We start from the raw sequence: 27,357 nt of genomic DNA, 5'->3' as shown, positions 1-27,357 counted from the left end.
CAAACCCCCCAAAGTTGGCCAAGGAAAATATATTATATACATGCATACACACATATATGACACGGGATATTTTTGGGTTGCTGACGTATTGCAGACATACCCAACTATTGGCCATATTTTTCCATTTAGTTTTTTTTTTTTTTTTTTTTTTTTTTCAAGCATTAGAGCATCTTTAATGGTGCAAAAAAAAGGACTTGCTAGCAATTTTGAAAAGTTTAAGCTATTAGCTTAACCATTGTTGCACATTTTAGCTATTTGCTTGGTAGAGCAAATTAGCTCTATTAAGCAAATTGGCTCTAAACTAAGCTAATGGGTCCCACTTATTTTTCAACCAATGAGAATGCAATAAAATGTAAAAAAAATATGGTTAATGTTTAAGTAATAAGATGGAGATTGGCTTACCATTAAAGATCAATGTTGCTTAAAAAAATTTTACCTTAAAAAATTGATTTGACAAATTAAGCTAATGTATCATTAAAGATGCTCTTACATAGCTCTGACCAGACACCATGTGATCTAGTTGCTGGAAATTAACTACATTATTGGTCCCCTGTCTTCTTCCTAACATTTGTTATATTTTATGGAAAAATTCCATGCCAGGGAATCTTTTAACCTCTGTTTATTTTTTTTTTTTTTTTTTTGAAGTGGAGATTGAACCACGACCTCCACACAGGAAGTGGTGTGGAATTACCACTAGATTATCCTAGGTACCACTTAACCTCTGTTTATTTAATAATATTATTTTTTATTATCTTCTCTGCAATTATTTTCGGTCGGTTTTAACTTTTAAATGCTTGCGTATTTCATTTCTCAAACTTTATAATCATTTATATTTTTGTTTTTAACTGGGGTTGTAGATACCCTAAAAATGTATAGTACATAATCTAAGCAAAAATAGAAGATAATTATGACTTCGAATTAGTGATCTTTGTAGATAGTGATTAAGACGTACTTTTATTTAAAGTTCGGCAAGATAAGCAATAAAGCAAAGAGTTTGGCAACACATGTGACGGTACAATACGTGAACACTTTTAATCATAGAGCCTTTGACTTTGAGCATTATGATTTTATACATATATGTATATATATCGTTATTTTCAAAGGGTCATTAGGTGTTGCTCAAATAGTATCTATTTTGTTGACAAAATATAATTTAGACAAAAGTACTAATACATTATTGATAATTTGGAATTTATTTCTCTATATTTAATGAGTGTTGACCTTATAATTTGGACAAAATTTTCACATCTGTATTACATATGACGAATTCTTTAATATGGACTTTCATAATCATCTAAACTTTCATTCAGGGGTTATCTTCAGAAATATTCAGTAAGAAAATAAAACAACAAAGGAAAGATATGGCTTATGAAATTGTAGATCTCAACGAGCATAATAACAAAGTTAGCCATCTGTAATATAATTTAAAGAAAAGGACAAGGGTGATTAATGTAAAGATATCCTCACCATATTTCTTAGCTTTATAAAATTGTTGACAATAGGTGAATATCATCACAACTATTTTCTAGTTTAGAGGTTTAATTGCACTTGTTGGTCAACTCTACATAAAAAATAAAATAAAAGATTAGCGCTATGTTCAATTATTTGAAATTTCTAGTTATTTTTATTCCGTATCGTCCAAAGTTATTGATAATTTTTTTCACAACGATTAAATTATTCGACGCTTCTATATTCTTTCAAGCAAATTATTCCTTTAAGAGTGGATGTTTCGGTCCATAAAAAAATTCTTAACTATTTCAAATAACCAATTTGGTTAATTACTTCTTTCAACAAAATAAATTCAAGTACGTAACGAAAATTAAATAATAATTAAATTTGAGTGTCACATGTATTCTATCTCAATTAACTAAATATGAGTCAATCTATGCGAGTTGTGGTTGAGGATTTAATCCTTGCGGAACACAACATGTATTCATTGTTGAGGCTTGAAGGTTATTTAACGTCATTTATGTTTAAATAATCAAATATTATACCATGTAAGATTAAATCATAAAAATTAAAACCTTTCAAAGTTTCACTGAAGTTAAACCCAAACGTTATCTACCAACATCCCCTAAAAAGTAAATTTCCCATGAATATTTATCCAAGTTGAAATATCTCAAGGTCTTAATAAAAACTTATATGAAAGAACAGACAGGTGAATCTGTGATAATCACATGATTCACTCCGTTGATACATCTCAAGAGAAAGACCAAAATTTCCACAAAATTGAGTATATAAGGAAATTATTGCATATCCTGTGAGCTTAAGGACCCATAAAGATCACTTGTTCAATAGCTCCAAGGCTACTTTCCTAATCCATATTAAAAAAATTAATAATCATACATACCAATTACAAAGGCCAAATGATTTTGGCATAAACTACTTATAAGAAAAAAAAAAAAAAAAAAAAAAAAAAAAAAAAAACACCTGCTGTATTATCTTGAAGAAGCTTTGACCGATTGACAAAAGTACTTATTTTGACCGATTGACAAAAAAGACAACTATTTTTTCTTTTTGCCTAAATAGATAAGCTAGTACCCTTTTTCCAAGCATCTCACGTGTAATTAAAAGAAGGAAAGAAAGAAAAATACGTTGGGGGAGTGGACCCCACATTATCGTCCGGAGGCTGAAAACGCCCACTTGACCACCCCCACCGGCTCAGCATGCCCAAAAAAAATATATATATATATATATATATTCTAAGACAATTGAATCTATTAATTAATCTTATATAGGCCTACGTTATCAACAAATAATCACATATATTCATTTCTCAACTGACCGACTTTTATCAACTTATGTAATACTTTTTCTGAATTCAAAAGGAAAAAAACATATCAAACGCCAGCCTGGCGTTCAATCAAGATGGTTTCTTGTACTATTATTTACTTAACCATGGAGTATATGTCATTTAACAATTATAGTATCGTCTTGAGTAAAAAAAAAGTTGTTTATATTAAAACTAAGATGCAAAACATTAGAAATAAAAGATATTACTTTATGGGTTATATAGGTATATAACTATACGACTATAGAGATTTTGATTTTAGTCAACATTCTGATAATTTCTTACTAATAGTCACAGCAATCTATTTACAGCGTGTTAAAATACTAAAATGTCATCAAATAACTCCCACCTATTTTCACCCCAAATAATAAAAATTTAAAAACAAACATTCGGTCAATAACTACTCGCGCTATTCGAGGAACATCATTAACGTCATTAATTAACACCACCGATTCATGCAAACCCGATTATTCACTCGAAGAAAATTTCGAACCCAAAAAACCCTAAAATATTTGAAGCTAAAAATATTAAAAAACTCGGACCCAAACTGTGGCGATCGAAGATTGTCTGGGTTTTTTCGGCGTTTGAAGAGTTTCCGGAAGCTTTTAGGCGATTGAAGATCATAACCACTCAAACCCAACGCTAAAGAAAGGTAATATCCCGAGGGTTTTTTATATTTTTTTTTTCAAAAATGGTTGTTCTAAATTTTTGTTGACGGTTTTAAAATTGTATTAACAAAAAAAGTGGTTATGGAATGGGATTAAAAAATAATTGTTAATAAACTCAATTGATAGTGTTTTTGTTAGTATTTTTATGAGTGGAAATTATGTAAAATAGTCGATGGGGTTTAAATCGAAATATAAATCGTCTTTTTCCTTACTGTGATGAATTTTGTTTGCATGTTAATTAATCTTAAATGATTATAGTGTTAATTAGGGTTTGCATGTTATTTTTTGTTCCTACTTTACCGAGAAATAGTGTTTGCGTGCTAATGTTTTTTTTTCAAAACTATTAATTAAGGGTTTGTAATCTGAGAATGACGTTAGTTTGAAATCAATAATATTGTTTGAACGAATGGCCAAGAGTTAAGGCCGAGAGTTAATTGATGAATGCTCTTGTGTATTTGATGTTATGATGTTTGGTACATTTGTTATTAACATATATAATTGCAATGGCGAAGAAATCTACATCAAAGAAGAAGGTGAACACCGAGGACACACAAGAAAAAGAGATCAAGTCGTCTCGTCGGAAAATAAAAGAACCAAAGGTATGTTTTGAATGTGGTAATGCTGAATATGTTAGATGTTTTATTACTACTGGTTTAAATACTGTAAATGGAATATAATTCAATTATATGAACTGAATAAAATCCAGTTTTGCATGGTTTGTTGTAGTAAATAGATTTTTTGTAAATTAGCTGTAAATAAGTGGTGTGTGTTTCTAGGATCTACTATAGGAAAGTGGTTGAATCTGCATGTGAGATAAGTATATGTAAATAGCTTGTTAATAAGTTATTATAAAAAGTCTGATAATTGTGTCAATAAGTCACAAATAATTTTGAGAGTGTGTTGGTAATATGCTACTATAGTTTGTTTATTCTGACAATAATACATCTGCTTTATAGATTGGTGAACTGATTGTGAAACGAGAAAATTGGGACTTGAAACAACGAATAATAGTTCATTCGTCGTTTAATGTCATTAACAACCTGATGTCACTCCTCGAAACTAAACATCAAATGGAGTTATTCAATCATGGGTCATTCGCTCATCTGCAACATCTTAAAGGGGAAGTGTACCCCAAGAAGCTGGCACATTTACTCGTCCTTAGTCAACTGGAGTCGGGGAACAAATAAGAACTCCATTTTAACATCGAGGGAAACATATTGGTATTCAATATCTACGACTTTGAAATTATTTCAGGTTCGTATTCAATTCATATTCTAAGTTTATTTAACAAATTAAAATTTGATATTGATATTCAGTTTATTTACATTGTAAATGTAAAATGTGTATTTACAGGGTTAAACTACGACAGCGTACCGCGCTTACAAGATCAGCTTCGTTCGGACAATCATTTGAAGGATGAATACTTCAAAGTGGCCGGAACTCAGCGAGCATCATACTTGCTCGGGATTCTGAACAGTAAATTAGGTGGGAACGATGAAGAAAGAGTAGCACTCATGAACTTGGCCAGTTTGGAGACCATGATTCTGCCTCGCGAGCGCCAAACGAAAATTCTTGATGACCATTTAAAAATGGCCATCGACACAGACTTGTTCAAAAGCTATCCGTGGGGGACAGTTAGCTACAAGGCCTTGTGCTGATCCTTAAAAAAATCGAAGAACTACGCTGCCGAACGAACGAGATTCAACATCGATGGGTTCCTGCATCCATTAATTGTGTGGGCATATGAAGTCATCCTATAATTCGAGTATCACAGATGCACATCCCGAACCACCGAGTTAAGCATACTCGGACTACTGAAATGGCATTTTAACTTCAACCCCGAATACGACGAACTACAACGTCATATATTCGATAATGAGACAGTAAATAAGTCTCCACACTCATCAGTGTAAATATGTAAATATATTGTTGTAAATGACTTTTTTTTGTATTAGGTTCGTATTCGTCCACTAAACGCTACGGAGGAGAAAATGGCAGAAGGATACATTGAACGGGTAGACCCTGCCAGTCCAGAGTCAATCCCCGATCCGGTTGACAATGGCAAAGGCGTTGCTAGCAGTTCAAGAGGCCCTGAAACTGAAATGCCTAGCCATTCGACCGAGGACATGCACATGAAGTTGGATCACACTCTCCAAACAATAGAAGTCCTCAAGCAGCGTGTGGATGAGGCCCATGAAAAGTACGGCGCGTTAATGGAATTATTTCAAGCATACATCCGTAAGGATTATGATGAAGCAACACTGAGGCAGCAAAGAAGAAACACAGTAAGAGTTGTTTATTGTATTGAAATTAGTTTAACATCTAACAATCAATTAATAGGAATCAGGAAGATCATCACTAACTGACAAAAGCGAAGAACCACGACACTCACATGAAACCATTCCTGTAAGAATTAGAGTTTTGTAAATACGGCTAACCATCAGTAAATTGGATTAATTTACTCATCACATATGAAATTAACAGGAGGTGACCCCTGTTTAGAAGAGAACCCCAATTCAGGAGACGACCCCAATTCAGGAGACAACTCATGTTCAAGAGACGACCCCAGCCCAACTTCCCAAAAAAGAGGTATTCGGGTATATCTGAATCTAGTAATTGAATTTCAATGTCGTTATATCGATATCCATTTACAGAAAAGTAACAAGACCTCAGCCCACCCAAGTGATGTTAACAAACATGGTATGATCTTATTAGAAGCATATTTAGCTGATAAATCAACACTACTAATATTGTAATCTTAATTACAGATGCTTCGGAAAAGGACATTGAATGTGGAGACAACAGCCTCGGAGTCTATTTCTATGGTACGTAGTACTGTAATTATACAAACAATTGTACTAGTCGACACACTATATTAACATAACTACATCACATGATATTTCGCCACTGCTAGGGGAAAACGCTGCTCATTATAGTCCAGTAAGTAAATGTAGTTGGAAATCTAAACAGTGAAAGTATTGTAAACTAACCGTAACTTGTCACGTGATGACATGCAAAAGCTACAATATGATTGAGTTTTTACCGTAAATGATGTGTTGAATAGCATACCTAACAACTACGAATTTGAACAACGTCCACAGGTTGTTCAAGAGGAGGTGGCTGAGCCTAAAGTTGTACCTGGTCGCGAATACAAACGCTTGAGGAAGAACGACAAACCAGTGCTCAAGCCAACAATGAAGACTGAACAGCCCAGCCAAACACTTCCTAGGCAGCCAACTACCGTTACAGACATTCCCCCAAGCCAGTGATATTGGCGTAGGCAACCCCTAAGTATTTATATAAACAGTTAAATGTTGATTAGTCATGATGAGATGATTTAAATGTAAATTTGTGAATTGAATGTCTATACCGTTGTTAATGAACATGACGTTGCACAGGTGGATATTACTCCGACACGACCAAAAAAGACATCACCAAAGGTCTCAATTCCACAGCCCGTACTACCAAGACCGAAACGTACATGTAGGAAGTCCGTCTTTACAACATCTCCATACGTCATTGAAACCAAAAACAGAAGGAATGACAACGAGAATCCTCCTAAAGACAATGACGGCCACGATGCAGATAACGTCGGTGACAAACCAATAAGTCAACCATATTTTGACTTAGGAATTTAGCTTATTTACTGTTCTAATGTCCTAAACTAGTATTTACTGTTTTAATGTCCTAAACTAGTATTTATTGTTTTTTTGGAATGTATTTTGGGTCCCTTAGCAGTTTTTGAAAGACTTGATGAAAAATGCTAAGTGGTTAACGGAAAATGACTCTGTTTTGGGTTTTTATTGTTGATGCCATGTTACTGGAATAGTTAAGTCGATATGTATTTAAGTTTTTGAAGTTTGAGTTTCTTCTCAATACTGTAAGTATGTGTATATCTACAACTTTTATCTTTTTTTTTTGGTCTATTTACATGCATATACATTAATTAACTACCAATATGTAGCCAATATTTTGTTAATTTATATTTATAATCTATGTTTTGTAGATCTATCTAACACAAATTTTAGAATTGCATCTACGTTATATAAATGTAATGGACTCAATTCTCGTTAGAGAAAATAATCATAATAATTAGTGATTAAATTTATAGCGCCATGAATCATAATAAATGGAATCGTAATTCTCAGTGAGGTGCCACGTGTCTACCAAAATATATCGTACATTCTTCGACTTATTCTTCGTCTAAGCCAAGGAAAAATTAATTTAAGCCACAAAGTACAGAGAGAGTCAATGACCATACAACATACCTTGAAAATGGATTCACAGTTCTAGAATCAACGCTCGTAATGAAGCCGGCCGAAGAATGAGAAATAGGATAGACAAGGTGTACCGTGGCGCAAATATTTATACAAATCGTAAACCGTTGTTGAACACTCGAGGAAGTGTTCCACTATAGGTATAATTTTCAAGCACCGAATTCTAATATTTACCGTCCCTGGATATTTTCCGATCATACGAGCATTCATTCAAGGAGTCATGTATCCTTAAAATTAAGCATATACTATTATATTGAAAAGGAGTTTAACGGGGCCATCAACTGCCCAATGAGATGCCCAATTTATCATCCACTTTTAGGAATATTTTCCATATAAAATGGTTAATATCTTTTGATTTATAATTAATGTAACGATTAGGCATATTTATTATTTTAGCATAAAAATATGTTAAGGCAAGTATTGTTGCATTTTTCATATTCTTAGCCTTCTACAATAACTTGATTAGATGTTTATATTTGAATATGAAACATCTAATTTCGGAAAAACAATTAAACTTGATCGGTGATTAATTTAGACGTTGATAGATATATTTAAAATTACATACGTAAAACACAAGGTGTAGGTTCACTGAATGTGTTTGTACAAAATGCTTGTACATGACTTGGAGAGGCTTTGATAAGATGTGTCATTTACATAATCGTAACAACACACATATTGAAGTTACAATGATTTTCATATGAAAATTAATCTTAATTCTAACATGGTCCTAACTCCTACATTTATATGTTATATTATCGGACTTTTTAATTCATTTGTGCACAACTAGTTGTGGACTAAACACATATATATCGGTAATTCAAAATATGATCAATAAAGAATGAGATATAGAGATACAAAATCCAAAGCTCTTTCAATTTAGAGATTTAAGCGTTGGATTTAGAGATTTAGAGTTTTAGAGATTAAGAGAAAGACTTTTAGTATATTATTCCCATTTATTAGAGTTTGATTTATTAGGTCCATAGTATTCGAATCGACTCTGACAAGATGAATCAAGATATAATGTTATAGTATGTTATTAGTTACACACTAACATTTACAGTTTAATTATTGCACGTTCCATTTGTAAAATGTGATTTGACGACTTTATTAAGATGGGCTTTGAGTTTGAATTAAAATAAATTTCAGAGCCTAGTAAAGCGAGGGAGATGAGCCACCCTTTGGTTTAGTATGTTTTTATACCGATTCTTCTTCAAAATGCATGATATAAATTATTTTTCTACATACAAGATCGAGTACTATAAACATTTAAATCTTAACTAAAAGATACAATCTCTTACTTTAAATTTTATGCTCAACTAACTAACAGTATTGTGTTTTTGTAAAATTTGATTATCATATAAAAATTTTGAATTATATAAATAAGAAAACTGAAAAAATTCGACCCACATACAGTAGAGGAGCTAGGAATTGAAGTCAAAGGGGTAAATTTGAAAAAACAAATTAAGGAGAGACAAATTTGAAAAAAAATCACATAAATTTAGACTAAAAATATAAAATATATAAAAATTTAGAGTAAAATTTATAATTTTTTAAAGTTCAGAGGACATTGGCCCACCCTGATCTCTATGTGGCTCTGCCACTGCCCACGTAGCTCTCTCTCTCTCTCTCTCTATCTATCTTTTTATATATATAAAGTAAAAGAATAACTTATGCTCACAAAACACTGTTCAATAAACAATATTTTTGTTTTTTTTTAGAAAAACTATTTTTTATATAGAAAAACAAAGAGATTGGATCCTAAACACAAGTATGTTCATTCGTATCGTTTTTTTTTTATCCGAAAGATAAAAATGTCTTAAAAAAGCTTTAAATATATTTTTTTTCAAACTTAAATATTTATGGAAATGTCTCTATATATTTTTCTTCCAGATTAAAATATATTAATTATTTCGCAACAACGCGAGAGATACTGCATGTACATACATATATGTTAAATATACATATATTATATATAGTATGAAAAATGTATAAATGATCATATAATTACATTTTTCGATAAGAGTGGTCGATGCAATTGGTATGTATCTCCGACTCTACTAAATAAAGAGAAGAGTTGGAGTGATATCAATAAAATAATAGAAAAAGAAATGCTAATACTTCTCGAGTGTGGTAGATCATCAATAAAGTATAAATGTTCATGTTTTTCAGAAACGAATATATAAATATATATATATATATATTAAATAATAACGAAACTGATATATAGTTGGCGCTGTATGGGTGGATACATCATATATTTATCACCTATGTTTTTTTTTTTTACACACGACACGCTAATTTAAGAAGCACGAAAAAATTATGGGAAAATAAAATCAAATCTCAAAAGAGCTAAGTCAACCATTGCACTCTTGTCTTCTCTCATTTAATTCCATGAAGAAAAAAAAAATGTCATCCAAAAGCGAGAACGTTCTTCGAACGAACAGAACGACCCCACAACACTCCAAAAATTCACGTTCTTAAATCAAAGCAAAACCATTATTTTATCTTACTTTTATTGGTTGGTTTGTCACATTCATTCATTCATATATGGCTCTTTGACAGCCAAACTTTTTGGTTTGAAAAACCTCTCTCCTTTCACACTTAATACCAAATCTTATTCTTCACGGGCTTGGATTTGGCCTTCCTTTCAACTTGTTCACACTTTTTTGTTTCTATATCTTCCTCTTTGACTGTACAACTTTGAGTAGTCTTCTCTGGTCCGAGACATCCATTACGGATTGAGAAGAAAATACCCATAAAAAAAAAAAAAAAAACTCCATGGGTTCTTGTTTCAGCTCAAGCCGAATCAAAGCTGAGAGCCCAGATCGTCATGGTATGACACTTTTTCCAGCGACTCTTTTGTTCATTTTGGTCTTCTATTGCTAAGCTGAGAGAAGCGTAGCTAGGATAGGGTAAATGGGAGGTTTTCGTGCAGATGACGTATTCGATGAAATGACTCGGTGAAACAAAGAAGCTCAATTGTGTTTTTTCTTTTTCTCTGTGCTTGTACATGTAAAGGGTCGAACTCCAGAAGCAAAGTGTCGTCTTTTTCGGCGCCTTCGACGCCCCGAACCGAGGGCGAGATACTACAGTCGCCGAACATGAAGTGCTTTAGCTTCAACGAGCTCAAAACCGCCACGAGGAACTTCAGACCAGACAGTATGGTCGGCGAAGGAGGTTTCGGCGGCGTCTTCAAAGGGTGGATCGACGAGAATTCGCTGAAAGCCGCCAAGCCCGGGACCGGCCTTGTCATCGCCGTGAAGCGCCTCAACCAAGAAGGCCTTCAGGGTCACAGGGAATGGCTGGTAAAGTTGATTCCCAATCCTATCCCTTCACGATTGAGTTAGAAACATCAGTGGCGTAACTTATTTTTCTTTCTCTATATAGGCTGAGATCAATTATTTAGGGCAGCTCGAACACCCGAATCTCGTGAAATTGATCGGTTACTGCTTGGAAGACGAACATCGGCTTCTGGCGTACGAGTTCATGCCGCGGGGCAGCTTGGACAATCATCTTTTCAGGAGTGAGTCCGATCGATTCTTCTTTGCCTTCGATTCGGAAACTAGTGCTTCTTATCGCATATTTATTCAATATACATATTTTTTAATCTGGTGTAGGGGCGTCTTACGTTCAACCTCTCTCGTGGGCTATTCGGATGAAAGTCGCACTTGATGCCGCAAAGGGTTTGGCGTTCCTTCACAGCGACGAGGCTAAAGTGATATACAGAGATTTTAAAACTTCCAACATCCTCCTCGATTCGGTACATAAAATGTTTCATTTGATGCAATTTTTTTTCTCTTTCATTCTTCTCTAGAGATTCAGATCAAGTTTTTTTTTTTTTTTTACTAACTATTGGGTTCATTTTCATTTTTGGCGTAACAGAAGCACAACGCGAAACTCTCAGATTTCGGGTTGGCAAAGGATGGGCCGGAGGGTGATAAAAGCCATGTCTCAACGAGGGTCATGGGAACATTCGGCTACGCGGCTCCCGAATATATGGCCACAGGTATATATTTTCGGAATTCAAAGCAGTTAATGCTTTTCACATGTTGAGCTGCATAATCAACGGACGAAAAAAATATATATGTCTAGCATTTCAATGTAGAAGTTACTGATTCCTTTCTGACATTTCATCTCTTTTTTCTTTTGTGAAGGTTATTTGACGAGCAAGAGCGACGTGTACAGTTTTGGAGTGGTTATGCTCGAAATACTGTCTGGAAAACGAGCCATCGACACGAACCGACCCTCGGGAGAGCACAACTTGGTTGACTGGGCAAAGCCGTACTTGGCGAGCAAAAGACGAGTCTTCCAAATATTCGACCCTCGGATCGAAGGCCAGTACTCACCAAACGGAGCTCTGAGGGCCGTGAGCATCGCGATCCGGTGCATAGCCACGGAGCCGAAGCACAGGCCGAGCATGAAAGAGGTCGTCAAATCCCTCGAAGTGCTTCAAGTCCCCGAAAATGATGGGACCGAGGGCCCCGCGATCGCCCGCAGCCAGCGCCACAGTAAGAGCCTCGACGGCCGACCATCCAACGGTCACAAAAGCCCGAGCATCGGAAAAGCGTCTTCGTATCCTCTGCAACCGTCTGTTTCTCCGATCCATACTTTGAAAGAATGAATCCACAAAAGGGTATAGGAAAATTAACGTCCAAATCGCTGTGTGTGTATATATATATATATATATATATATATATTTATATACATTGGGCTCATCCGGTTTTTTTGGCAAACTATCTTTCATCCGGAATCGCGACAAGGTTTGACCTCATCCACTGATGAATCTACTTGTAACAAAATTTTGTATAAACAAGCTTGAAGACACACGTATAGAAAACATTGATGAGGTTGCTTGTATTGAATTGAGTCAGCCATTTGTTTGAGCTAATAAATAAATTCACAGAGGTCTTTTTTACTTAACTTGCCGTGTTCGTGTTGTGTAACTTATTTGTTTTTTCTGTTTTGAGGAATTTACTTTTTTCTAATGTTTGATTCTGATGTGACTAGCATATACCATAATTGTATGGTTTGTGTAGTTCTAGCAAAAGAGGAATCTGGGTCCAGTTGTGATATAGGGAGAGATAGTATAAACTATAAAGTTATCAGGGTTATCCAAAATTTGAAAGTTCAGTTCATCCTCAACTCTTTCCTCTTTTATGTTTTTATTTTTATTTACTTTTGTGGAAGTGAGGGTTATTAATTTTCTTAAATAGAAAGGATTGATTTGAGTTGTTGTACAAGATAACTGGCAAACGCTAAATTAATTAAGCAAATCTTGCAAGTGTTGCAACATTTATCATCAGTTCGGAATACAATAACAAATATGGTAATTTAATTTTTGTAGGTATAATATTGCTCAAGGATAAAAAAACAATAAGTCAATCCGTATAAGAAAATTAGGTACCAAAATGTTTTTTTTTTTAACAGAATACCAAAATGATTTTATTTATCACAAATTCTTAGATATTTAGTAATTATATAATATTAATAGCCTCTAATTCTAGTGGACATGCAATTTATACAGTTCCATTACGTGATGTAATATCTAACGTAAGGACATTTCAGTCATAGCAATATAATTAAAAAAACAAAATCACATTTCTACCTTCCAGCTCAAGTTTGAGGAACTTTACGGGAGAAAAAAAAAAAGACATTAGAAATTAGAACTACAAAAAAAGTGCAGCTAAAACCATCAGCCCGGAAGAACAAGTGCAGTGCACCGAGACTTTCCTCATGTGTTGCGAGTGCTTATACACGTCAGCATAAGCTGCTGAGTTGGCATTGCCTGCGTGCAATAGCTCTCAGCTGAGTTGTATGCTCTCACTAGTCTAGCGTGTGTTGTACGGAACAATAGACTAAGTATAAAAGTCTGTTGTGTTCTCTGTACTCTCGAATACAAAGTTTGGTATCAGAGCTTTAAAGGCAAAAGACCTTGCTCAACAATGGCATCATCGATGTAAGGTCTTGGAGACAGCACTTCATCCACAATGTTTCAAGTTTCTCCAAATTTTTCTCCGCATCTCAATCAGACTCGATCGCAACAATTTCATTCTCTAGAGGTCTCAAGTTCTTCAATTCTCAATAAAACTGCATCAATTCCATCTTCGTTCGTCGAGATCCGGCCAGATCCATCTCAACTTCCAATTAGGCGTGCAAATCCAGAATTTCAGAACTGGATGAGGTACGATCAGTTCTTAATTAGTTGGCTCTTCTCTTCTATTTTTGAATCAATGCTTGGACATGTGAATCATTGACGATCGTCATTAGAAGTCTGGTTTACAAATGAGAGAATAAATACCACTCACTCAAAAGCCACGTCACTACTCAGCTGGAGAACTTGAATTTGCAAGCCAATTACAAGGGAAAAGGCAAACTGGCAGTAGGTAATGTGTCACTTCTTTTAATGTCTCATATTGGTGATTCTATCATACATGTACCTGCCACTCATACTAGCCTTAAATTTAACCAAACACCTCATGTACCACAACTTACCAAGAATCTTCTAAGCATTTTACAGTTCACTTGTGATAACAATGTCTTTATTGAATTTCATTATGGTATTTGTCTTATTTAGGATAAGTGCACTGGAAAAATCCTTGTGAGTGGAGTGCTTAAGGATGGTCTCTATCAGCTTCGTGTGTCTCACCCTACACCTCAAATGTCTTCTCAGTGTCTCATTCAAGTCAATCTTAAGTGATGTCTAGTACTCCTAGAGAAAATGTGTGTAATAGCTCAACAAACGTTGTGACTAATAAGCCTTTCTATAACTCTGTTTGTAATTCTACTTGTAATACCTTAGGCTCTAAACACTAATCATGTAATCAACTCTGAAATTTCTTTGTAGCATAGAAGACTTGGTCATCCTTCTCCTAATGTACTCAGCCATGTAAGTCCACATCCTGTTCATGAAATAAATAAGTCTTCACTCTATGCTTCATGATACTTGGAAAAATGCATCAAAATCCATTTCCAAAATCTTTGTCAAAAATCACATCACTCTTTCAAATATGCACTCTGATTTATGGGAACCCTCACCTTATGCCTCTCGTGAAGGATATAGATATTACCTAATATTTGTAGATGACTACAACAGATTCACATAGATCTTTCCTTTGAAACTGAAATATGACACACTTTCAATTTTTAAACACTTTAATGCCTACGCGGAAAGACATTTTCCCACGAAAATAAAGAGATTACACACAGACTAGAGAGGTGAGTATAGGGCTCTAGTTACACTTTTAAACACCTTAGGCATTTTTCACATTCACTCATGTCCCCACATCCATCAGCAAAATAGAATTGCTGTAAGAATGCACCAACATATAACTAAAACTAGTCTATCTTTGCTATCTCCATCTCAGCTTCCATCCAAGTACCCCATTATGGAAAATTCCCCAATGCTACCTCCCGTAGGAGTCTGGGTTGTGTCTCAGTCCCAGTGTGGCTGATCATCCTCTAGGACCAGCTACTGATCATCGCCTTTGTAAGCTATTGCCTCACCAACTAGCTAATCAGACACGAGCCCCTCCTCGGGCAGATTCCTACTAGTGGGATGCATTCTTCACAGTTGTTTCACTTATCAATGTAATTCCCACACCAGTTCTGCAAAACAAATCTCCTTATGAAATCTTGTATTGCAAGCAAACCTGTTTTGTCATCAAATAAAGTATTTGGCTGCACCTGTTTTCCATTTCTAAGGCCTTGCAACTCTAACAAATTGAACTACACGTCTTTTAAATATGTCTATCTAGGTCCAATAGGTCATCATAAGGGATACAAGTGTCTTCACTCTAGTGGGTGTACATTGTTAGGGATGTTGTTTTTGATAAAACTGAATTTCCATATATGTCTATCTTTCCTAACCAGTTATCTCACCAAACAGCATCATCATCTAACTCACATTCCTCTTCTTACACTATACCACTAGCTCACCAACCCGTGTTCCCTATTGTAGATCACCACTCATACTCCAGTGCCTCACATAATCACGTGTCAACTCCACACAGCTCAAGCTCTCTCTCAACACCCAGTGAACCGAAAAAATGTCCACAATTCTGATCATGCTCCACTTTTGAGTCTTGTCCCTGACCAAGAGCCATGTCGTGATCCAGATCCAAGGATGGCATTTTCAGACCAAAAGCCCTTATAGTTCAACATTTTTTTTTACTCTATCTCACCTGAACCACAAAATGTGTCTGAAACCATTGCAAACCCTGAGTGATATGGTGCTATGAATCATGAATATGAGGCTTGATAAGATATGGTACGTGGGTTCTTATCCCTTATATAGATGATATGAATGTGATATCCAACAAGAGGGTGTACAAAACTAAGCTAAATGTAGATGGCTCTCTGGATAAGCTTAAAGCTAGATTTGTTGCCAGAGGATTTCAGCAAACTGAATGAGTTGATTACTTTGATACATTCAGTCATGTGGCAAAGCACTCAATTATCATAATTTTGTTCACTATGGCTACAACTTTAGGATGACCTATTCAACAAGTTGATGTGAACAATGCAATCCTGAATTACTTCCTCAATGAGACTATGTTCATGGCACAACCAACATGCTTTGTGGATCTCAACTTTCCTGAACATGTGTGTCTGCTAAAGAAGGCCATCTATGGGCTTAAGCAGACCCCACGAGCCTAATTTGACCAGCTCAAGCAAGCACTCACAGGTCTTGGTTTTCACAGCTCTTCATTAGATCATTCTTTGTTCTACAAAGGCAATGGAAAAGATGTTATGCCCATCCTTGTTTATGTGGATGACATCTTCATTACTTGTGGTAATAAGACTCTTCTCAAGCAAATTGTGTCTCAACTCAATTCTTAATTTGCACTGAAGGATTTGGGAGCTTTCAACTTTTTATTGGGTTTTGAAGCTCAAAAGACCGGTAATTCTTATCATCTTGCTCATAGAAAGTACACCACTGATCTTCTTGTCAAGACAAATCTTCTGAGTGATGACCCTTGTCCCTCACTAATGTGTCAAAGCAAGAAGTTCAGTGTTGTCGGGGCTGAAATGTTTGAGCATCCATAGGTTTACAAAAGCACAATTGGTGCACTTCAGTATTTGACTCTAACAAGGCCTGATATATCCTATCCTGTAAATAAGTTTAGTGAATTTCTGAAAGAGCATTCTCATATATCTCAAAGGTTCACTTGATAGAAGCTTGTTGTTCAACCACGAGCATCACTCTCAATTGAATGCTTCTTTGATGCTGACTGGGCGAGTTAAGTAGATGACATGCGCTCGACCACATGCTATTGTGTATTTATTGGTGGAAACTTGGTGAATTGGTGCTCATGCAAACATAAATTTGTTGCATGATCGAGTTGTAAAGCTAAGTACAGAGCTGTAGCTGAAGCCACTTTTGATGTCACATGGGTCAAAGCATGCTCACAGAACTTGGACTCAAGTCACTAGCTTGTGCTTTTACTTTGGTGTCGTAATGTAGGCGCAGCTTCCTTGGCCTCCAATCCGGTGTTCCATATTAGGACTAAGCATGTGGAAGTGGATGTGCATTTTGTGCGTGTAAATGTACTGTCAAAAGTGCTTGAGATCAGATATGTCCTTACTGAAGATCAAGTGGCAAATGTGTTCACCAAGCACTGTCGATTCCCAGGTTTAAAGCACTCAACGACAAGCTAACATCAGCTTCCTCTTCGGTGCAATGAGTTCAGCTTGAAGGGGTGAGTTGCGAGTGCTTATACACGTCGGCGTAAGCTGTCGAGTTGGCATTGCCTGCGTGCAATAGCTCTCAGTTGAGCTGTATACTTTCACTAGTCTAGTGTGTGTGTTGTACGGAACAATAGACTTAAGTATAAAAGTCTATTTTGGACTCGTTTGTAATTTGAGATTGCTCAATAATAAAACTATCGTTCTTCTCTCTACTATCGAATACGAAGTTTTACACATGGACTTTCAACAGGCTAACATGAGAAGGTGAAAATTGGCTGAAAAAAATGGAGGATAAAATATTAGGGATACTCAAAATTCTATGTTGGGTTCGGAAAAATTTGTAGAGATTTTTATTTTCCATCAAAATATTATAGGAAAAATGGACTATCCTCTTTAGTGTTTCCATTTGTCAGCGTACTGGTCAGTTCATAACATGTTGTGACAAGGAAGAAGACCAAAAGCGTGTTCAGGCTCTCGCCGCATAACTTTAGAGTGTACGACCTTAACCAAAATAGGCGGAATAATTTATGCTTGATTTATAATAAGCTATATAGCATTTAATTTCAGGGAATTTCAATGTATAGTCATTGCATGTTTTTGGCATTGTCTTTCTAAAATATATATTTTAATTTTTTTTAATTTTCAAAGATTACAACGGAAGGCTTGTCGAAGTGGTTTTCAAAATCGTGGAGAAAAAATGTCATATATTTTCTCTCCCTTTCACTCATATATTTTCTCTCCTTTGAAAGATTACAACAGAAGGTTTGTCGAAGTGGTTTTCAAAATCGTGGAGAAAAAAGGTCATATATTTTTTCTCCCTTTAACTCAATAGTTATGCATTTGTAGATAGGAATTGAAAATGAAAAGAAAAGAGAGGAAAATGAAAATCGATGTTTTTTTAGAGAAAGAAAAATTGATGTTAGTTGTGGGGGTGCAAGTAAATAACTAAAGTAGATGATTAAAATGCTAAGAATTACAAGTGAAAAGGAAGTTTTCTACAACTTATATTCATTAGTACCCATCTGTGTAGCTTGTTAATTACACATATTTTGTTTGAAGATAATAGTGTCAAGAATATTTTTATATTATTTTTTTTAATTTTCAGATGATTTTGCTATTATTAGATGTGTAACTCTAAATGGAAAAAAATGCAATATAAAACTAAACAATACGACATAAAATTGTAAACAATAAGAAAAATGATACCAGTATAGCTAATGAGATATTTTAATAATTAAGTTTGAAACGAACGTTTGGAAAAATTTCAAAGAAATGTAGGTGAATAAATTTGGAAAAAATATTATTTTTTATTTTTTTTTTAAGTTCAACATTTTTAAAATAGCAGCGGTTTTAATTCTTTATAGAAATGATGAATTTAATATATTGTATTTCTTATTCATGAACTGTAAATATATCCCAAAAAATATAACAAAATTATATAAAAAGGGCCGATTAAACAACTAGCCAAAATAACAGCCTACTTTAAAATTATAGCCCAACTATTTACATATTTAGGAAAATAGCCAATTTATCATGACAACATTCCAATATTCCAATAATAACCTTAGGTTAATATTATTAACTATCATAGTAAATAATATCATCCATAACAAAAAAAAAATAGTAAATGTAATTAACAATAACAAAAACTACATTAAATCTTATTTGTCGTAATAAGAACAATAGTAAATCTTATTTACCGTAACAAGAACAATAGTAAATCTTATTTACCGTAACAAGAACAATAGAAAATATGATTAACCATAACATTTTCTAGTTAATCTAACAGGAAAAGTATAAAATATGAGGACTAGTTAATCTAACAGTAAATACGATTTACTAATTATTTCCGTGAACAATCGAAGACAGTAAATCCGACAGTAAATCATATTAACTATTGAATAAATCACTCGTTTCTATGGTAAATATAACAGTAAATCTGATTTTATTTATAACGAAATACCTACGATATACACAACATTACAATTCTATTTTTCACAAAAATTTCTAAATATTTTCTCATATCAAAAGAAAGATCCAAACAACTAAAAAATCCTCCGATTAAAGATAGACAAAAAAAAAAAAAAACAAAAAAACAGAAGGTTCGGGAATCCAGGTTCCAATCAGAACCTGAGCTTGGTGAACCTCTCTTCGAGCCTCTTCTTGGCCTCCTTGAGATCCGCGACCTTCTTGTCCTTCGACTGGAGAGCGTCGGTGGTCACGTCGTCCCGAGCCCATCGGAGCTTTCTCTTTTCGGCGGTGGACGCGCAGGCTCCTCTGACCAGGCGCGGGTTCCTCGGGTTTCTCCGGTTCCGGCGACGCTCCTCAGCTCCGGTCTCAGGCGGGCTTCATCTCTGGCGCAAGCAACGAAGGCTCTCACTCTCCAGATTTGCGCGACGGAGGCTGGTTCGACGGCCGGCTTTGCTCTGCCCCGGTGACGCCTTGCGACGAGGAGGGTTGTCTATCCCGCGCCTCTCCAGGCGACGGCGTTCGACGACTCGGACCTGCAATCGCGGCCCCAGATTCGCGCGACTGGTCTCCGTCCCCCGGCGTTCCTTCGTCGGCGCTCGTCGAGCTTCCTCTCCGGGCCTTTCCAGATCTGTGCGACGAGAGCCGGCGCTCCCCAGATCCGGTGAGTTTTCGTCCTTCGCCGGAGCTCTTCGGCGGCGATTTCGTCGTCACTGTCATCGGATCTCTCACGATCTCCAGCAAGATCGGGCAGAGAAAAAATGGAGGCCGTTTACGGTGAAGTTAGAGAAAATGGCATTTTTGGTACTACGTGTAATATTGGCTATTTAGCTAAATAAACTAATAAATTGGCTACTATTTTAATATCCTCTGCCTATAGGCTAGTTATTAACAAATCTCATATAAAAATCTGATAAATATAACAAAATTATTATTTATTTTTGCTGTAAATATTTTAAACTCGTTATTAATTTAAAAAAAAAATGCACTATTGCACCAATATCCGAGGGAAAATTGCCAAAAGTAGGACTAAATTAAGGCAAAATTCCATTTTCCTATTTTTTTCAAAAATTTACCAAACTAGGACCGGTCAAACAAAAGTCAAATGAGAGATACACAAAAATCTTCCTATTATACCATCATACTAATTACCAACCTACAATCTTTCCCAATAAAATCTCTTATTTTTTCTAACTCTTTCTATTTTCCCGCTCATCCCATCGAAAAAACGATTTTTTTTTTTTTTATTAGTCTTAGTTTGGTAAATTTTTGAAAAAAATAGGAAAATGGAAATGTCCCTTAATTTAGTCCTAGTTAAGGAAATGTCCCATATCCGAGGCTTAGAGCACTTATAGGCCCATCAAAGTTGAGCCCAAAGACACGAAAGGATCGGATAGGCATAATAGTGAGTCGGGATTTCTAACTGTGCCGAGGGGTTTCAGACTCTCTCAACCTCTTCCTTATCAATGGCGTTCATTCACCACGTGTGCTCATCCCCGTTCGCACGTGCCTTCCGCACGCGCGCCATGTCATCAGCGACGGCCGTACCCGCTCCCTCCGTCGCCGTTGCGTCACGTGCCAAGTCCGACGACTCTCGTGCTCTTCTTGGCATGTCCGAGGCCCAACTTCAACAGCTAGCCCTCGACTTGGGTCAGGTATATCACCGTTTACAACAGAGAGCTGATTCTCCGATACATACCGTAATTTATTCAAGAAATGAAATGCGGTGTTTTGGTTCTCTCCTAAGTGAGAACTTGATAAACCGTTGTTTATAGATAGAATTATGTTCAACAATTGGCTTGTGATATAATGCGTGTGTATGTTCTGAAATAATGTGTTAGACTTTTGGAGTTCTTAGTAGGGTTTATGGGAGGGTTTAGGGACTGTTCTGATTGAAATTCATGTTCCGGGACTAAAATGCAACTCTCTCTCTCTCTCTCTCTCTCTCTCTCTCTCTCTCTCTCTCTCTCTTACAATTTCGTTACTTTTAACAGCAAGGTTATAGAGGGAAGCAATTGCATCATCTAATTTACCAGAGAAAGATCAGGGATGTTGAGGATTTTAGTCAGTGTAAGTTCTCTCATCCACTCACTTTTTTTTTCTTGTCCTTAAGTTTGTGTTTTTATGGTCACTCTGCGGTGTAGTAACTGATTGGTTTATTCCATTGGCTTTAATTGAATAAATAAAGTGCCAAAGGCGTTTAGGAATGAGCTTCAAGAAGCAGGATGGCAAGTCGGGCGGTCTCCTATTTACCAAAGCGTCACCGCCACCGACGGAACCATCAAGGTAATAATTCTAGTTCCGGTAGTAGATGAAGGGAGGTAAATGGAAAGTGAAAAAAGTAAATTTTATTGGTGTTGATGACATGTCACAGCTGTTGATAAAGTTGGAGGACAAGAGGTTGGTTGAGACTGTTGGGATACCCGTTCCGGACGATAAAGGTTCAATGCGCCTCACTGCCTGCGTTTCATCACAGGTTTTTTTTTTCCCCCTTAAAAATGTCCTCTTTTTTTTTTTGTTCCAAAAATGTTGGTTAATTTTTTTTTTAACTTGGTTTCTTCTTCTCTTTAACAGGTGGGTTGTCCTTTGCGCTGCTCGTTTTGTGCAACTGGAAAAGGTGGGTTTTCGAGGAACCTTCGCCCACATGAAATCGTGGACCAGGTAAAGTCTACCACCATTTTTTTTTGGTTCACACTCTTTAAGGATCTCGTTTTTTGCCCAAACGTAGTTTTTTAAAAACTGTATATATGTGAAGGTGTTGGCTATTGAGGAAGCCTTTAAGCACAGAGTGACAAACGTCGTGTTCATGGGAATGGGTGAGCCGATGTTGAATTTGAAGGCTGTGCTTGAAGCTCACCGCTGCCTGAATAAGGTTACACACTCGAGTTTCATTTTGTACTTTTGATATTTCAACGCTTTTCTCACATCTCAGATTTCCTCTTCTCTCTCTCTCTCTCTCTCTCTCTCTCTCTACGTAGGAAATTCTAATTGGACAAAGAATGATCACAATCTCAACCGTGGGCGTTCCAAACACTATCAAGAGGCTCGCTTCTCACAAACTTCAGTCCACATTAGCTGTCAGGTTGAGCAGTTTTTCGGACTAATTTAATTCTTCTCAATAAGTTTCGGTGCTAATCTTTTCGATTTCGCCACATCAGCCTGCACGCTCCTAACCAGAAGCTTAGGGAAAGCATCGTGCCAAGCGCAAAATCGTATCCTTTGGACGCTCTCATGCAAGACTGCAAAAACTATTTCACCGAAACCAGTCGACGGGTTTCTTTTGAGTACGCACTTTTAGGTAATATCATCTCTCGTGCTTGTTACTCTTACAACACACACGCCTTTGATTTCTCCGCGTGGATAAAATAAAGTAAATGTGTTTCGTCTTGAAGCCGGAGTGAATGACTCGGTAGAAACCGCGACCGAACTCGCTGAGCTGATCCAGCGTTGGGGACGCAATTACCACGTCAATCTCATACCTTACAATCCAATCGAAGGGTCCGAATTCAAGCGGCCGAGCAAGAGAGCGGTATTTATTTATCTCAACCGAGTTTTTCTGGCTTGTAATTTCGGGGACTCAAAAGTCGGTGCTTTGTTCAAATCTTTGAAGGTATCGGCTTTCGTGGCTGCTTTGGAGTCTCGGAAAGTGACGGTGAGCGTACGACAAACACGAGGCTTGGAGGCAAACGCGGCCTGTGGACAGCTCAGAAATGAATTCCAGAAGAGCCCTTTGCTTAATGACTCAGAAAACGCCGAGCCACAACCCGAAGTTGCCACAGATGTGGAACTAGAAGATATGCCGTCGGCGGACTTGGCTTTGACAACATAACCTTCCGGTATATTGATTGTATCATATAAAAAAAAAAAAAAAAAAAAAAAAAAAAAAATCTGTTAGTCAAACATGAAGCTAGCTTTGTGGCTATGATATTTGTAATTGTAGAATTTATATGTATTGTTTCCTCTTATTTTTTTGGCTGGCTTTGAGAATGAAGAAACTAACTAAGATAAAATTCTAGATTTGAAAAAAAATTGTTTGAGGGAAATTATTTGGTAAGATAATGGATGATGGGTAATTGGGCAAGGAAATTAGTTAGTTGCAACAAGATTTTTTGAAGAATTTGTTGCAACTAGCCAATCTCTTAACTTTATTAAGATTCTAGCTAAAATTTTATTTTATTAAAAAAAAAAATAATTTATCAAGTCCGCAGTAAATTAATTAATTAAAGAGTAAATTTAATTTATTATTTAATTAATTTAATTTACTTTTTTAGTTAATTAATTTATTACGGATTTTATGGACTATTTTTTTAATAAAATAAAACTTCGTCTATTTTTTAAAATGAGAGTCAACTATTGCGCTACCATCCTAATTGCTCAAAATAAAATGGGAAGAAAATAAGTTTGTTTTTATTGGGAGATCCTAAAAACTAGGAAATTTAAATACAATTTTTTTTTTTTCGAAATTAAATTAGTTTAAACAATAGAATCATACACAAATAGGAGTAAATAAGTTGGTTATTCCACATTACAATTTTTTTTCCTTCGAATTAGACATATCTAAGAGAGTTTAGTTACAAACATGTAACTAATAGTGTCAATTTTGTCACTATTAGTTACATGTTTGTCACTATTAGTTACATTTTTGTTACTAAACACTTTTAAATCTGTCTAATTTGAAAAAGAGTAGTAATGTGGTATCAACCGCTTATTTACTCTTATTGGTGTCCAAACCCCTTTAAAGAATTAAGGACGGGCTAGCTACCTCGTCCATATTAGACCTGTCTTATAAAATAATAGCTCAACTATGAGTTTAATTGGGTAAATAGTTCAAACTCAAACCCAACAATATAATTTCGTCAAATCCAAATTTGCGACTCCAGAGCTCAGACATCGTCTCTCTTGGCCTTCGAAGACTTGAACGGCATTGAGATTGACTCTGACGGTGCCATATTCGGTTCTGCTATTGTACGGAAGCTCGAAACCCTAGGCTTCACGAACGTCTTACTACGAACCCACACCGTGCTCGACCTGCCTCGCTAGAGCAAAGTCAAGTCCTTTTTCGCCGCCGAGAAGCCCGAATTCGTGATCCTTGCTGAGGACGGAGTAACGATCAGATTAACTCCAGCAGAGTTAATCCGATTAACCTTCACAGTTAATCGGATGAACTATCAAAGTTGATACGCAGAACTGGACTGCGACCTTCGAACAGCCAGACTGGCGCAACCGCATGACTCGTTGATGTTCGAGTTCGTTTCCGAGGTAGGATAGTCACAGTTAATCGGATTAACCTTCACAGTTAATCCAATTAACTATCATAGTTAATACGCAGAACTGGACTTGCGACCTTCGAACGGCCGGATCAACACAATTACGGGACTCGTCGATGTTCGAAATCGTTTTTGAAAAAGGTTCGTCACAATTAATTAGATTAATTATGACAGTTAGTCGGAATAGCTGTTGCCAAAATGGACTTGCAGAAGTAAACGAGTCAGGGAACACAAATTCATTCATGGCGGCTCCGCCTCGGATGCTCTCCATCGGTGTCGATCACGATATGAGACGATGCTCTCTCCCTTCTCCTCGTCCTCACCGAAACCCTAGCCGAGGCCAGAGAACTTCTCACCGGAATCCACCAGAAAAGAACCAGCAAATTCCTCTCTCGATCTCACTAGCGAAGAACCAGATCTGCCTCCCTCAGCCCCCCCTCCTCTGTCGGATCGGCATCGTCGAGGAAGATCTACATCGGAAACGTCCAGGTGAACATGGACTTGGTGAGATTAAGGGACATCTTTGTTTAAAATGATCTATGGAATGTGAAGATCTGTTCACATGTGGGTTAGAGAAGAAGAAATTGATTTCGAGAAAGGGCATTGAGATTGTGATTAATGTTGGCTATTTCCATAAATAAATTAATAGTTTGACTATTATTTTAAAGGTACTCCCATTAAGTGGCTATTATGGCCCAGTTTGGCATTGTTGTGCTGCTTTCAGAATTGCTTTTAAACAGTTTTGTCAGAAAAAGTGTTGTCAGAGAAAGTAATGGATTGTTTGGTTAATCAAAATCAAATGCATTTGATTTTTTAAAAAGTTTCAGTTCAGTATTTGGTAAACAGTTTTATTTTATTAGCTTCTGAATGTCAGAAAAGACTAAAGTACACCTAAATAATATTAGTTAAATCTCAATATTAATATAAAAAGAAAAAATAAATAATTTAAGTATTTTATAAATAATATAAAATAAAATCTCATCTGTCTTGGAAAAAAATATTATTAAACGAATAAAAATTATTGTCCCATCAAACTTGCAGCAATATGATCCCTTAAAATTGTCATCTCTAAAGTTCCTGAATTATCTTGACTTTCGCCATCTTCATTGCCGTCGTGATCATCATCTATAGTAATGTTATCTGTTGTTGTATCTTCAAAATCCAGATCATAATTTGCGCACTTCCTGATAAAGTTATACAAAGACATTGTTGCGATAACTATTTTTACTTGTTTGCCAAATGGGTAGCTAGGCATGTCACGTAGTACCTTCCCCTTTTTCTTCCAAACTCCAATGTTCTCTCAATCACACTTCTATGAGAGGAATGCGCATGATTAAATACTTCTTGATAACCATTTGGTTATCCACTTGAACGGAATACTGGAAGATGATATCTTTCGCCTTCGTATGGTCCTAAAAATCCCTTAATTAGTGGATATCCAGTATCAACCAAGTAATATTTACCTATAAAATAAAAATAAATTTCAAAACATAAAAATAATAAATTGTTATTAAAATTCGAAAAAATTATACTTGATGTGAAATGAACCTGTAGGCGGCTTTGGAAACTTAAGACTAGGATCACGCAAAGCTGTTAAGAATATTCTGGCATCATGAGCCGAACCTTCCCACCCCGCATATGCGTAGATAAATTGCATATCAAAATTACACACTGCCATGATGTTTTGAGTTGGAATTCATTTTCTTCCAATGAATGATACTTGATCTTCAGGAGATATGATAGCAGAAACATGGACACCATCTATATCACCAATGCAATCCTGAAAAATCAATAAAATAGGTAAATGAAGAAAGAAAAAAATTAATCATAAAATTTATAAGAAGAAAAAACATAATTACCTTAAAATGCGGCATGAATCTATTGTCTTTCAAAATTTCTTTTGGAGTGGACTTGAATTCTGGATCTTCTGGCTTCAAAATGTTTACACTCATCTTACATATGCAATCCAACACCATATTAAAATATCTACTGACAGTCTCTCCAGAATGTTGACTAATCTATTTAAAGTGCCATGACCTAATGTAAATAAAAACATCGCCAACATTTCATCAACAGTCATTCTTCTTGATTCTTTCAATCCGTAGTTTCTTCGTAATTCAGTGCTTAATTTGGTAAAACATTTATGTCCATTCTGAACATATATTATACATCTATGTCCATGTCCTCTTAACATCTCCATCAGCCATGCATGTCCAGTTTGAGAAGAAGTCATACATGGAGTCTTGTATATGTAAGTCACATAATACTGTCGAATAAGATGTGCAGCCGTGCAGATGATTTGATCCGTGATACGTTCTTCGTCCTCGTCAATATTCATCTTCTAATTGTTCTATATAACAACACAACATTTTCAAACTGTAAAAGATCATATAATAATAATAATAATAATAATAATAATAATAATAATAATAATAATAATAATAATAATAATAATAATAATAATAATAATAATAATAATAATAATAATAATAATAATAATAATAATAAACTTATGACATTCAAAAGTAAAAGAAAGTCGTTACAAACTTAGAAATATCCCTACAAAACTTGAAAGTAGTAAAAAAAAACGACACATCATATTCCTTTAGATTGTTCAAATTTGAGCCATGTAAGTTTCTTGTACGGATCTTCAATTGACATGAACATTTCTATTTTCTCCTTGATCAAGAACAACCTGG

General features: G+C 35.6%; 2 protein-coding genes and 1 long non-coding RNA gene across 3 annotated transcripts; all 3 read left to right on the top strand.

Moving 5' to 3' along the window:
* The first annotated feature begins 10,299 nt into the window (after positions 1-10,299).
* Positions 10,300-12,648, top strand: LOC149379186 (receptor-like cytoplasmic kinase 176). Its single transcript, XM_089602604.1, has 6 exons — positions 10,300-10,569; positions 10,755-11,041; positions 11,124-11,259; positions 11,354-11,496; positions 11,619-11,742; positions 11,891-12,648. Exons 1-6 carry the CDS (start codon positions 10,515-10,517, stop codon positions 12,355-12,357), a joined length of 1,212 nt encoding a protein of 403 aa, XP_089458730.1. The 5' UTR covers positions 10,300-10,514; the 3' UTR covers positions 12,358-12,648.
* Positions 12,649-13,876: 1,228 nt separating this feature from the next.
* Positions 13,877-14,424, top strand: LOC149379185 (uncharacterized). Its single transcript, XR_016294122.1, has 3 exons — positions 13,877-13,917; positions 14,004-14,119; positions 14,311-14,424. It is a non-coding gene; the product is annotated as an uncharacterized LOC149379185 (long non-coding RNA).
* Positions 14,425-20,788: 6,364 nt separating this feature from the next.
* LOC149379184 (Radical SAM superfamily protein) lies at positions 20,789-23,359 on the top strand. The gene is made up of 10 exons (XM_089602603.1): positions 20,789-21,046; positions 21,386-21,461; positions 21,580-21,677; positions 21,766-21,867; positions 21,966-22,052; positions 22,147-22,263; positions 22,370-22,473; positions 22,550-22,689; positions 22,784-22,920; positions 23,002-23,359. Exons 1-10 carry the CDS (start codon positions 20,858-20,860, stop codon positions 23,218-23,220), a joined length of 1,269 nt encoding a protein of 422 aa, XP_089458729.1. The 5' UTR covers positions 20,789-20,857; the 3' UTR covers positions 23,221-23,359.
* Positions 23,360-27,357: the final 3,998 nt, after the last annotated feature.

Source organism: Urtica dioica, chromosome 12 (assembly GCF_054948205.1).
Source record: "Urtica dioica subsp. dioica isolate 48M chromosome 12, U.dioica_male_clone48M_v1_H2, whole genome shotgun sequence".
In the NCBI taxonomy this organism is placed as follows: Eukaryota; Viridiplantae; Streptophyta; class Magnoliopsida; order Rosales; family Urticaceae; genus Urtica; species Urtica dioica.
This window is presented reverse-complemented; position numbering and strand designations above follow the sequence as displayed.